Below are 14,085 nucleotides of genomic sequence, written 5' to 3'. Positions count from 1 at the left end.
TCCACGACATAAAATAAGGAGCTATATGGGAGGAAACCCACACTTGTATTATAATAGGTAGTTTAATTTTTCTCTTGTAAAATCAAAATGAAAAGAAAAATACAAAAAGATAAGTCATTCCACGAACAAAACTAAGGCACTGAGTGGGAGGCAACTCACTTTTACTTACAATATTTGTTGTTTTTGTTTGAGATTGTAGGAAATTTCAAAGTGAAAATAAGAATATTACCACATTTGAGGAAAGGAATAAAGTTTGAAAAATGATAAGTGTAAGTAAGGATCTTCTCAGGTAAGAAAAGAGTGAAAATTACACAAGAAAATCTGATTTTGAAGAATGGCATGACGCGAAACTGGGTAGATTGACAATTGTCTAATTCCAGTAAGGATCCGTGATTTCCATCGCGACACAAAGAAGTGTGATTTGACAATTGTCAAATTCCAGTGGCCTAGCGCGATATCAGCACATCGCGTAACTTGGAAAATTGACAATTGTCAAGATACAGTGACTTGACGCAAAATTTAACGCATTGCGGTGGAGAGTTAAATGGCAATTGGCATTCTCCATTAAGGATCCATGATTTCCACCGCATCGCGGAGGGGGTTAAAATTGGGCATAAAATATTAAATCAAACCTAACCTGACCCGCCCCTTTATAAATACCCCCTAAACCCTAAACCCTTTTATTTTCCCTCTTAAGCGCCGCCCTCACTTCACTCCTACTAATATTTTAAAAATTTCCCCAACTTTTATTCTTCTCTCAACCTTTAAGGTATGTGTTGTAAGTTTAAATTAATTTTCTTTCTTTTTGTGTCTTGTGATGTTGGCTAGCATTTTGGGTCATAATCTTGTTTTTTACTATCATAGTAGTTGTGAATTTTAGCATTGCCTTTGATATATTGTCATGCAATCTTTGTGATGTCTTAATATAGGCTTCATAATTCTGAGTTGTTAATATGATAATCAAATGGTTATATGCAGTTGGAATTTGGGGAAATTATTTTTCAAATGTTAGTTGCGAGGTCAAGGAATGTAGGGGCATTGTAGCTAGATGTGTGAAGCAAGAAGGTTTAGGAAGTTGGGGTTAATTTCATTCCGGATGAAAACGTGTTGATTATGCTCCTATTTTCCATAGTGCATATACCCTTCCTGTCTAATATTAGTTGATTTAATTAAATTCTAGAAAAATACTCCTTTGATGCATGATATTGTAGAAACATGATCTCGTTCATAGTCTCTTATTGAGTAATTAGATGGGAATAGATGAGACGGTGTTGTATGCAGAGAAAATGAGTAAGGCTGAAGTGTCCCGAAGAGCAATATGATGTCTTTAAATGTGATAATAATGACAACAAAGGAAAGTCTGAGTACCTTGGATTTTGAGGCATGTGTTCTAGCTAACAACTAAGTGTGGGGTGGAAAGTCACCCGTAATGCACACTCAGTTTAGCTAGTCCCAAGTTTAACTTACTCAAATATTTATTGCATCTTCTATATTACAGGAATTATGGAACCACAACTAGTCAAAGGAAAGGAAAAGGCAGGTTCTTCTGCACCTGCGATAAAAAAGAACAGACCATCTGAAAGTCAACTGACAAGGGTACTTAGGACTCCACCACTTTAGAGGGGGCAGGTTCACAAATTTGGGTTCAAAGTTGTCCGCAAGGATGGGAAGCAGTGGTATTCCAAGCATACAGATACCAAATATATCCCAGAGGTGTATATTGATTGTACCAGTCTCATAAGAGAATGTCTATCCATGGTACAAGGAATTGAGGCAATTAATATAAATTTCATCTTCCATCAGCCGACTGAGTTCAATTTGCACTTAGTTAGAGAGTTTTACGCAAATTGGGACCCCAGTCATCCTAATCATTTGTTAAAGGTTCGCGGGAAAGTGATTCATTTTACTGCTGCTGATATTAATGACTTGTTAGGTATACCATAAGCAAACCTAAATTTCTTGAGGTAGTTTATTATTTCTCCTCCGTATGCGCATATCAGGCATCTATTATGTGGTCAGTGATCCTCAGCTTGTTGGTCTAGGCATCGTATTACAAGTTTGCACTCTCCCTTTCCTTATGCTCAGATAAACAAGGAAGTAAGGATGTGGGGTCATATTTTCTTGTCATTCTAAATTTAAGGCAAGCATATGAGGGAGGTTACTCGGGATAGGGTATGTTTGATCTATGCCCTGATGTGTCCTGATGTGGATATAAATGTGGGCAATGTGATTTTTTTTGTGATGAAGAAGGCCCGTACCCGACGGGGAAGAGTTTTGTGTTTAGAGGTTTGGTTACTAGATTTTTGAGAAGGCACAGGGTCAATGAAAAAGAGCTGGATTATAAGCTCGAGGTTATTACTCGCCCTGTGGATATAACACTACAAGTAGCACATCTGGGGTAACTGGCTCGATTTTGACCATGATAGAGCGACAGACGATAACTGATGAGGTACTGGGCTGGATGTATGGTCTTATAATGATGCTATCGACGACGGGAGAAAAATTAGCTATACCAGAGGAGCTCCATGCTGTAGAGCTCGATTATCCACTCGGGTACCATGCTAGGACTATGTTGAGGATTGGCCCAAATTTTGTTGAGTCGGTTATGATGATATAGAAACTGATGAAGAGCACAGGTACAGGGCTTCATACATAGAGTTGGATGAAGAAAATGAGTCTGATGATGATGGAGCTGATGATGATGGGGATGATGTGGATGGCACTCCTGAGGACATCACTATTGTAGTTTCATTTGAGTGACCAGGAAGTATACTGCCACTCTACAATAGGATTATTTGGAAGCACTGGGACAGTGCTTTATTTAAGTGTGGGGTGGTGGTTCATATTCTGCTTCATCTTCGTTCTTTTATTATGGATGGACAATTTTAATTTCTATTTTTTTGGTTTTTGCGAGTACTAGCTATTCAGAACACTAGTCTGTAATAGTTAGTAACTTTCTGGATTGCAATTTTCTCTCTTTAGCATTATCGCATGTTTCTTCAGTTTAAAGTATTATTTTATTGTTATTTTTGCCCTTATTGGCAAGTTTCAGTTTCAAGTAGTTATGTTTGCCCTTGCCCGCTTTGGTAATTAGGAATAAACAGTCATAGTTAGTTGTCATCCCCTATGATAGATGGATGACAACCATCTTAAGGGGAGTGGTCATAAGAATTAAAGAATAAACGAGAACCTAATCACTATCTTAGAGGAGTGTGTGGAATGGGCCATCTTCGTAGTAATGGAAATTAAATTGAGTATAAATAAGCATAAGAGTGTTTTGATTTGAGACTGATGACTTAATCTCGATAAATGAAATTTGATGTGTTGGCTTAATTTTGAATTTAATAAAGAACATGATTGGGAACCTTGGTTTGATTCCATACATGCACTGTGAGTGTGAGGATTTGTGTATATTCTACATAAATAGAAATGACTAGAACTTACCCGGTGTGTTTAGAAAGAAAAATAAAAGGTGTTGGGTGTAGGAAGTGATGTAGGTATTTCTTTGACAGCCGTATTTCTAACCTAAATAAACCGACCTTGGTGCATAGTCTTAGTCAGCCCCGTTGATCCTTTAGCCTCTTTCTTTGGTACCCTCTTTCTTAGTCAGCAAAGTGCAAGTGTCAATTGCAACATAACTTTGAGATTATGATGTAAAGAGGAAGAAATTATGCTTTTAAATTAAAGTGAAACTGTGATGACATTTCGGATATGTCGTCACAACTGTGATAAGGCATCTGAAATACCGTCAGGCTTAAGCAGTGAATGGAGTTTTGAGTGAAGAAGTGACAACATTTCTGATAAGTCGTTATGTAGCTGATAAGTCGTCAAGCTTTATCGTCAGTTGAAGCAGAAGATGCTAAGAATGCTGGAAGGCCTAACGATATTACTGATAAGTCTTCAGAACCTTGACACGCCATCATAAATGCCGTCACCTAATACGAAGGATTTTTTGAACATTGTGATTTTATTTTCATAATTAGGGTGAACTATTTAAAGCCTTGTTTTAGGGTTTTATGGGGAGAGCCGCACTTGAGATTTTGGAGACAACACTTTGATATTTTCTCTCTCTAAATTTTTGACTTGAAAAAACAATTCCTTTGAAGAGATTATATTCATTATTTTGGAATTTCCTTTGTGATTTAATCTGAGAATCTCTAGTTCAATTCATCTTGTGGTAAGTTTATCTTTAAAAGTATGAATTCATCTAGTTGCTTAAATTATTATGTCATGAGTGGCTAAATTCCTTTAACCTGAATTATGAGATCTTGGGTTAGGTTTTGATAAGGTGCTAAGTGTTCAAGATTCAAAAGGTGGTAGGAATTCTTGATAATCCTAAGGTTTTAATTATTGTCTGTTGGTTTCAAACGATAGATACACCTACTTTGATTTGCTTGAGAAAGAAATCAAATACAGTGGGAAGTGAATTATCAACAGGGACTTGGAAATACTCCGTTTAATAATCAGCACTGTAACAAGGTTGATTAACCTGATGTAAAATCTGCCATGAATATAAATTCCCTGAGTCCAAGAGGATTAGGTAATTAAATGCTTAAATAGGTCGAGAGACATTTAGGTATAGCTTCGATAAAGATAGCTTGTTGTCCTATCTACAGTGAGAATCTTGAACCACTAGTAGTATCTGTTAAGTACCGAAATCCCTAGTGAACATAATTCTGGTTTTTCCATAAACTCTTGATTACGAACACTGAAAGTAAAGTGACCAATAATTACTTGTTAAACTCAAACCCCCATTTTACTTTCTTTTAGTATCGTTTGCTTGAATTTAACTTGTAGCTTTAGTTCAAACTAGTTTAATCTCCACTCATATTGTTCCCTGTGGATTCGACCCCGACTTCAAAGTTGGGTAAATATATTGACGACGACCGCCTTGCACTAAAATTAACCTGTAAGTTGAGTGTTATCAAAAATGGCACCATTGTCGGGGAACAAATTTGGCGTATTAAGTTAGTTTGGAATTTTAGCTTACTTGCTTAAATTCAAACTTGTAAATATTTTTTTTTGGTTTATGTTTATTTATTTTATTAGGTAGATTTTTATTTTAGTTTACTTACTACTATGGCATCGTGGAATGAACATGATCTTGGTGGTTAGAAATATTATTTTGATGATCCATGTCCAGATTTTGATGGACCTCACTTTTGGCAAGACTGTAGATATGCTCCCTAGAGAGCGATGTGTGCACCATCTTTATCCTATCGGGTGTACGGTTGTTCTATATGTGGTGGTCAAAAAGGACATTGGAGTGATTGCCCAAATGCCCCATTCCCCTATTGTGCTAACCCAAATTCTAGTTCTTCTTATGAGTCTGACAAGTCTTATGGCCAAGAAAAGAAAGAATGAAGCACCAAAAAGAGTGGCATGGAAGCTATGTTTCAACGAATGTTGGATCTCCAGAAAGAAACATATGATATCGTATATGATATGCATCAAGGCATAAGGCCAATCATTCATGGGGATATGGATATAGAGGTCAATTATCTACAACACTCTTTTACATCATGTTTAGATGATATCTTGTCTATGGAATCATTTAAAATAATGGAAGAGTATGGGGATGAAGAGCCAAAATCCAATGTTGATGATAAGCTTGATGTTGAGCAGCCCTCAGTGATTTCCCAACCAACCAAACCATTCATGAAAGAAGATGCCAAAGATGAGAAAATAGCACTAGGGTTGAAAGAAGAAACCAAGCACAATACTTGTGAAGACTCTAGTCCATTTTGGGGTAAAGATACTAATAGGGATGTTATTCCAAAATTGAGGGTTAGTCCTCATTCGAACCACTTTTCAACATTATTCTTGGTGGATGTGATAAAAGTTGAATCACCCAAGCAAATGATGAATTTTGAAAATGAGGAGGGAAATTCTTACATTTCGGAGTTTGTCCTTCCAAAAGGGTACACTACAAACCCAATCTTAAAGTCCAAGAAGTTTAAACATCGATGTCCATTTAGTGGCTTTTGAAGATCCTCATTGTTTCCTAATGAGCCCACACGAAAGTTCGATGCAAAATTGGGCAAGCGGTTCAAGTCTTCAAAGAGGCATGATAGAACATTTCTTATCATGCCCTCATATTTGCCCAACGGACCTAAAAGATGTAAAGATCGAATGATGGGCTGACAATTCAAATCGTCTAAGTAGAGGGATACAGGATGATTAAATATTATCATGCCGCGATACTAAATTAGGCGTTTCTTGGGAGGCAACCTATGGTATTTTATTGTTCGTACTCGTATTATGTGATTGACATCAGATCTTCGTACCCATGGTGCCACAGGTATATTTCTAACTCTCTTGTTTTGGTTTGACGTATTAGAGATATTGCATGATTTTAAGTAGAGGGTGGAGCTACTTGTGGGTGTTGATGTCCTCTTGGGTTTTTGTTGTCGTGCCTCTTTTCGCCGGAGTCTTCTTCCTAGTAGAGCCATCATGTTTAGGTATATTGTATTGTATTTTGCTTTGTGATGTGTTGTGGTTAACCGGGGGGAAGATAAGTATCTAGGGCAGTTGACATATTTTTTATAAGTTTTGAGACTGATAAACACCTCTCCGTTGGTCTATTTTATAACTGTGTGATATGCATTTATGTGTGACCACTGTGCACCTTGTTGTGGCATTAGTACTAGTGACGTGTAACTATGCTAAACAATCACATGAACCGGATAAGTAGTAGCTTGCAATGCACCATTGTGCCATATGGGTGTGAGTTACTACCTAGTTTCCTTTGTGTGTTAAATTCAGAACTTGCCCGGTTGGTCTTGCCTTGGTTGTAGGAGAGTGGTTAGGAAAGTACCATAGGCCATTATTGATATTAGTCCACTTTTAGCCTATATGACCTTCCATGTGTGAATAATATCCCTTGATCCTGATTTTGAGCCTGAATGCCTATTCTTTTTATTATACCTATCACCTTCCTATTTGAATCATAATGAACCTGTTTTGGCCCTGTTCCTCCTTGGACATTATGCACTTTGACTTAGGAAAATCGCCTAAGTTGAGGGTGGCTACCATAGGGGTGCGTGATGTAAAATGAGTATGAAGAAAGGTAAAATAAATGAAAAGAATTGAAATATAGGTGTGGTGAAAAAGAATAAATGAAAAAAAAAATACCGCACCCATCCGGAGTATGTGTGATCAAGAAAGGAGAGAATTATGTAAAGGTTGATAGGTGAGACCCCAAAAATAGTGTAGTGCCAAGGATTCTTAGTCATTTTAAATATCATTGCGTATCATACCAGCCCCAAGCCTGCGTTACAAAGCCGAAGAAAAAACCTATAGCGATCCTAACTTAACTGTCTGAAAAATAAGGGCAAGTATATGGTATTTGACATGCATTGATTGGAATTTCTTTCTGAGAGTGAGTGTCTGTTGACCGTCCCTGCATTTACATGCTTGATGTAATATATGAGTGAGGAGGTACTTCATTGTTTTAACGGCACATCGGTTACATTGCTAGTTGCCTACTTGTTTGGGTAGTGTAATTTGTACATATGCATAGTTATTGTTGCTATGTTGATCCCATATCTTGATTCCTTTCTGTTACATTGTTGATCTTCATAGATATACACAGTTGAGTTTAAAGTGATTGAAAATCGAGAGAGTGAAATTGATGATTAACTGTCATAGGTATCTTATGTGTCTCGTGGTTAAGCATCGTAGTGTTGTGTTTTAGATGCTTGAGGACAAGCAATTGTTTTAAGTTGAGGGTGTTGATGTGTGAGTAAACGCTAACACATTTAAGGCTTTTAACTGAGAATAAGTGCGAAGTCTTCAGAAAATTTTGTCGTTTTTGATTATTTTACTTTGATATTACAGTAAAAGTCATGATGCAAGGCAAATTTAAGGAAATGGATGCAAAAGAGCTGAAAATTGATGCAAAGGAACTGGAAATGTAGCTGACGACATTCCTGATAAGTCGTCAGCCCTGTGATAGGCTATCAAGAATGTCGTCAGATGTTGCAGTGTTAGAAGAGTTAAAGTGAAACTGTGATGACATTTTTGATATGTCATCACAACTGTGATAAGGTGTCAAAAATACCGTCAGGCTTAAGCAGTGAATGGAGTTTTGAGTAAAGAAGTGACGACATTTCTATTATGTCGTCATGTAGCTGATAAGTCATCAAGCTTTGTCGTCAGTTGAAGCAGAAGATGCTAAGAATGTTGGAGGGACTGACGACATTCTTGATAAGTCGTCAGGACCCTGACACTCCGTCATAAATGACATCACCTATTTCAAAGGATTTTCTGAACATTGTGATTTTATTTTCATAATTAGGGTAAACTATTTAAAGCCTTGTTTTAGGGTTTTATGGGGAGAGCCGAACTTGAGTTTTTGGAGACAACACTTTGATATTTTCTTTCTCTAAATTTTTGGCTTGAAAAAGCAATTCCTTTGAAGAGATTATATTCATTATTTTGGAATTTCCTTTGTGATTTAATCTGAGAATCTCTGGTTCAATTCATCTTGTGGTAAGTTTATCTTTAAAAGCATGAATTCATCTAGTTGCTTCAATTATTACGTCATGAGTGGCTAAACTCCTTTAACCTGAATTATGGGATCTAGGGTTAGGTTTTGATAAGGTGCTAAGTGTTCAAGATTCAAAAGGTGGTAGGACTTCTTGATAATTCTAAGGTTTTAATTGTTATCTGTTGGTTGCAAACGATAGATACACCTACTTTGATTTGCTTGAGAAGGAAATCAAATATAGTGGAAAGTGAATTATCAACAGGGACTTGGAAATACTCCGTTTAATAATCAACACTATAACAAGGTTGATTAACCTGATGTAAAATCTGGTCATGAATATAAATTCCCTGAGTCCGAGAGGATTAGATAATTAAATGCTTAAATAGGTCGAGAGACATTTAGACATAGCTTCGATAAAGATTGCTTATTGTCCTATCCACCGTGAGAATCTTGAACCACTAGTAGTATCGGTCAAGTACCAAAATCCCTAGTAAACATAATTCTGGTTTTCCATAAACTCTTGATTACGAATACTGAAAGTAAAGTGACCACTAATTACTTGTTAAACTCAAACCCCTATTTTACTTTCTTTTAGTATCATTTGCTTGAATTTATCTTGTAACTTCAGTTTCAAACTAGTTTAATCACCACTCACATTGTTCCTTGTGGATTCGACCCCGACTCCAAAGTTGGGTAAATATATTGACGACGACCGCCTTGCACTAAAATTAATGTGTAATTTAAGCGTTATCACACCAATATGCACTCAGATTTAGACTTAGTTCAAGAACTTTTGTGTGAATTCTTAAGTATAATTCAGCATTTATTCCATTTCGTGCCTAATGGGTATGGTTAGTACTTTCAGGCTAAAAATCATGAAGAATTGTACGCATTTGGATACAATGATGCTATGGAAGGATTGAAGGAATACAGGGGAGTGAAATAAAGCTAAAAAAGGGAAGCTGGAAAGTGGGAATCCTCATTTGAAGAACTCCGCATCGCGCTGACCAACAAAATAGCAATGGTCAAATTCCAGTGAAGGTTCGCGAAATCAACGCGTCGCGGAGAGGTGTAAATTCTCACTTGGCACTTTTCAGTACAGGTCCGTGAAACCACCACATCGCAACGCAGTCCCACTTATCAAATTTTGTGATCTGGAAGTTAGAGCGTCGCGGAGGATAGATATTTCACAATTGTCCAAATTCAGTGGCTCGCCGCGATAGTAACGCATCGCGGTGAGGGTGCATTTTACAAATTTCAAGGAATATTTGAGCTCCGTGATTGCACAGATTTTAATGAAAAATAGCAATTGAAGGCATGGCGCGACGCGTCGGGTGGCAAAATTGGGAAGATTTTAAGTGTTTTGTCCCAGCTCTAAAAGGAAAAATCCAAGATAATTTTGGGGACTTTTTGGCAAAGATAGCAGCGACGGGAAAGGCAGAAATTTATCTCTTTTAGGGTTCTTAGACATTTTTTTTCAATTTCTTTACTTCAAGACTTGTTTTGGGTATGATTAATTACTTATTTTGGATGATGAATTCGAACATGAGTAGCTAAACACCCTATTTTTGGGGTTGATGCTAAGAACATGATTACTCTTTTATATTCTTATTCATAGTTTCTTTTTAGATTATCATCTTGGTTGTTCTTAATTTCTTGAGCTTACTATTTTAATGATTGGCCACCATTAGAATAAATCTATATTTCTATGTGAATCCGGGAAGAGAATCGTAGGATAGAATGAAGAGATTAGGGAGCAAGGTTCTTATTCTTTTATGAAATAAGAGATTTAAATTAGCATTTAGAATAGGGATATGCCTAGAAACCTTGCTTGGTTCACTTGCAAGAAGACAACTTTATGAATCTAGAAGAATTGTTGTATCTCTGCGGGAGTTGCAGCTACAACATTCAATAGATAAAAGATTTTAGGTCGGGATACCAAGATCGTTGCATAAACCTTGCGAATCATCAACCAGATAACCAATTAAACTGTGATAAAAAATAGAAAATTGTATGATTTTTCGAAATACCTCAACCCTGGAATCATCCTCATTATTGATTACAACCGTTGCTTGATTTGCTCTAGTCGTCACTAATTATTTCCTGCTTAATAATTTACATTTTTATTTATAATATCAAAATCATCTTGATACTTTCAAACACTTTATACCCAATTTTCTTAAACTAAAGATTGAAATAATTTCTAATTTCTTGATCCTCGTGGGAACGATATCAGACTATCTAAGTCATTATATTACTTGCACGATCGCGTACACTTGCGTGTGCGTAGAGACAAAATAATTTGATATATAGTAGACCCTCTAACTCGTCATATTCTAGAAGTAATAGTCGATGAAAGTTGACCTAAATAAGAGCATCTGCTAAAACTCTATTGATAACAAGTGCTCTACTCATCTTTTAGTGAAGAGACCTCTATGATCTCAATTCACGTACAAATAGATTCCCACACTACTTAATTGATAAACATACTTATATTCACATAGGAGTCATTGGTTTAGGGACGGAATGACGATTTAAGCTCTAGCCTGAATAAGCGGGTTCTTACAATGACATAGAATAAAGTGGGTATTTGACAAATTTTTCTCTAAATGGCAAAATAAGCTTTAAAAGTAGGTATTTTACTAACTTTACCTAGAAATTTATGGGTTTTCCACATCACACAAAAATAATCAAACGGTAACAAAGGAAATTTGAACCAAGAATCAAGAGGACAATAAAATTTTTACAAGTCCCTTTACTTTACTATACCAAACAGCACACTTTGTTTATGACATCCCAACTTATAATTATATTATATATTTAATATATTTCTCTATATAAATATCAAATCCGCAAGAAAGTTTTTGATTTTTCGAGAACTCCCATCCAACCCCTGGTCTGGCCGTGGTGTTTAGAAAATGAATTATTTCATTATACAAAGATAAATTATATTGGATAAAGTGAACGTGCATGTATTCACCTGCTACTGGTACATTATTGTGTATATTTTATCCATCGCTAGCTGGAGATCATCCATTAGTTATCAGTGCTTACTTGTTCTGTTTCATTCCCTAGATTATCTGGTCTATAAATAATCCTAATATTTATTCTTAGGTACGAAACTTCCTCTGACCAAAAAAAAAAAAAGAGATGCGAAACTCCGTAGAAAAATGGTAGGTAAACAAAGTCTCTTTGTACTATAATACCTGTAGAAAGGGTATAAGAATTCCTCCGTATATCTGAATCTTTTTCCTCTTCTCTCCTCTCCTCAAGTCTTTGCTTCAAGAAAAGCCAAATATTATCTTCTTTGTTTTGCAGTTCTATTAATCGAATACCCCCATTAGCATCTTTAGCAAGTTCCCCTCATTCCTAAGTGATTTTTTTTTTATTTCTGGTTTTGATTGACGAAAAGGAGTACCGGAAAGATTGAAGTGTTAACAATTCAGATATCAAGCAAATTAGGTTTGCTCGGTGTTTTAATGCAAAGGGTAGAGAACATTCACAAAGCAGGGGTTACTGTTTTACTGGTCTGTGGGTATAGTTATGCCAGAGATCTTAGATGACCATGAAGGCAGTCCATCCCTACTATCCGTCGCCGTTGCCAACGCCGAATTAACTCCGGCGGAGGATGTCAATTCAAACCTATTTGACAAGTATAAGCTGGGGAAACTCCTGGGTTGTGGCGCATTTGGTAAAGTGTATCATGCCAGAGACATTAATACGGCACAAAGCGTTGCGATTAAGGTCGTCGGCAAACAGAAAATCTTCAAAGGTGGTCTAACTGCGCACGTTAAACGAGAGATCTCTATCATGCGCCGGTTGCGTCACCCTCATATCGTACGCCTACATGAAATTCTCGCCACGAAGAAGAAAATATACTTCGCCTTGGAATTCGCTAAAGGAGGTGAACTATTCTCAAAGCTCGCTAAAGGCCGATTTAGCGAAGATCTCAGCCGACGATATTTCCAGCAGTTAATATCGGCCGTTGGATATTGCCACTCTCGCCGCGTCTACCACCGTGATTTGAAACTGGAGAATTTATTACTGGACGAAAATTGCGACTTGAAAGTTACCGATTTCGGATTAAGCGCTGTCGGGGATCAAATGCGACCCGGCGAGTTGCTCCATACACTTTGCGGGACCCCTGCTTACGTGGCGCCGGAGATTTTGGCGAAGAAAGGTTATGATGGTGCTAAGGTGGATATATGGTCATGTGGTATTATCCTTTTTGTGTTCAATGCTGGGTATTTACCCTTCAATGATACAAATTTAATGACCATCTATAGGAAAATTTACAAAGGTGAATTCCGCTGTCCGAAATGGACCTCGCCCGAGTTGAAGAGGTTGCTGACACGGTTACTTGATACTAACCCGGTTACTCGTATCACTGTTGAAGAGATTAAGAATGACCCGTGGTTTCAAAGAGGGTATCAAGAGGTCAAATCAGAAAACCAATTCGAAATCAAGTTGGGTCTGGATTCTGCCGAAAAATTTCTCAACGCATTTGATATTATATCGTATTCCTATGGTTTTAATTTCTCCATTTTGCTTAAAGATAATGGTGGATTCATCGATAAGGAACGGTTTGTATCAATGGAGTCACGGGAGAAGATAATCAGGAAAGTTGAGGAGGTGGGGAAAGCGGAGGGGATGACGGTGGTGCAAAGGAGTGGAGCCTCCGTCAAGGTGGAGGGGCAGAATGGTAATTTTGTATTAATGGTGGTGGTTAACCGGTTAACTGAGAAACTGGTAATAGTGGAAATTGAGAAAAGGGAGACTGAAGGTGAAATATGGAAGAAGAAATTCAAGCCGCAGATAAGTAGCTTTGTTTATCAAGAGGAAGGACCAAATTCTGGTAGCTGACAAGGACATTTGGGCTTAAATTTTAGCAATCAATGATTTTTAGTGAAATATTCGAAGGGAAGCAAATTAACGTGTTGTACTACTATTATTATTTATTATCATCACTGCTATTGAAAGATGTTTAACTTAGACACGATTTATTATCTATATCTATATTTACAATATATTAAAAATGTGAACAATCTTAGTAAAATAATTTAAATTTTTGGTCGATTTCGCAATAAACAAAATTATTTTTTACATATTTCCATCAATTATTAATTAATTATTAAAAATTTAAAGAATTCTAAAATATATCGTAAAAAAAAATATATGATAAATTTTAAATATTATTTAATTTAAGTTCTTTTCAAAGTCATATTAATTAATTGTTTATAAACATAAGGCTTTGATTTCTAATAAATATTAATTATAACGATCCTTTTCCAACTTTAAGAGTTTTTCCTTTTTAATAGGATTTGTTCTATTTTTTTTTTATCATAATTGAAGTTTTGTTTTTTGATGGAAATTTAAAAAAAAAAAAAAATATTTCATATTTGATTAATCCTTTTATGGAGGAAAAATATTTGGACTTCTTTAAATTGAGGATCCTTTGTTACTACAAATAATACAATAGCATCTATAAGTAACGAGTTTTTTTTTTTTTTTGGAGAGATTATTCTCTAGGTTTTATGTTTGTAATATTATTTTTTCAATATGTAGGTCACTTAGCTTAAACATATTAAATATTA

The 14,085-nt window shown here is 36.2% G+C and overlaps 1 protein-coding gene across 1 annotated transcript; it reads left to right on the top strand.

The window, feature by feature from the left end:
- The first annotated feature begins 11,534 nt into the window (after window positions 1–11,534).
- LOC107840831 (CBL-interacting serine/threonine-protein kinase 14) lies at window positions 11,535–13,483 on the top strand. Its single transcript, XM_016684766.2, has one exon. It carries the CDS (start codon window positions 12,035–12,037, stop codon window positions 13,352–13,354), a length of 1,320 nt encoding a protein of 439 aa, XP_016540252.1. The 5' UTR covers window positions 11,535–12,034; the 3' UTR covers window positions 13,355–13,483.
- Window positions 13,484–14,085: the final 602 nt, after the last annotated feature.

This window comes from Capsicum annuum, chromosome 1 (genome assembly GCF_002878395.1).
Source record: "Capsicum annuum cultivar UCD-10X-F1 chromosome 1, UCD10Xv1.1, whole genome shotgun sequence".
Taxonomy (NCBI): Eukaryota; Viridiplantae; Streptophyta; class Magnoliopsida; order Solanales; family Solanaceae; genus Capsicum; species Capsicum annuum.
Note: the sequence above shows the minus strand (reverse complement) of the source record. Positions and strands in the feature narration are given on the sequence as shown.

Bases quoted from the DNA above. Each gene is read 5' to 3' on its own strand.
- LOC107840831 (XM_016684766.2), top strand. From the start codon at position 12,035: ATGCCAGAGATCTTAGATGACCATGAAGGCAGTCCATCCCTACTATCC.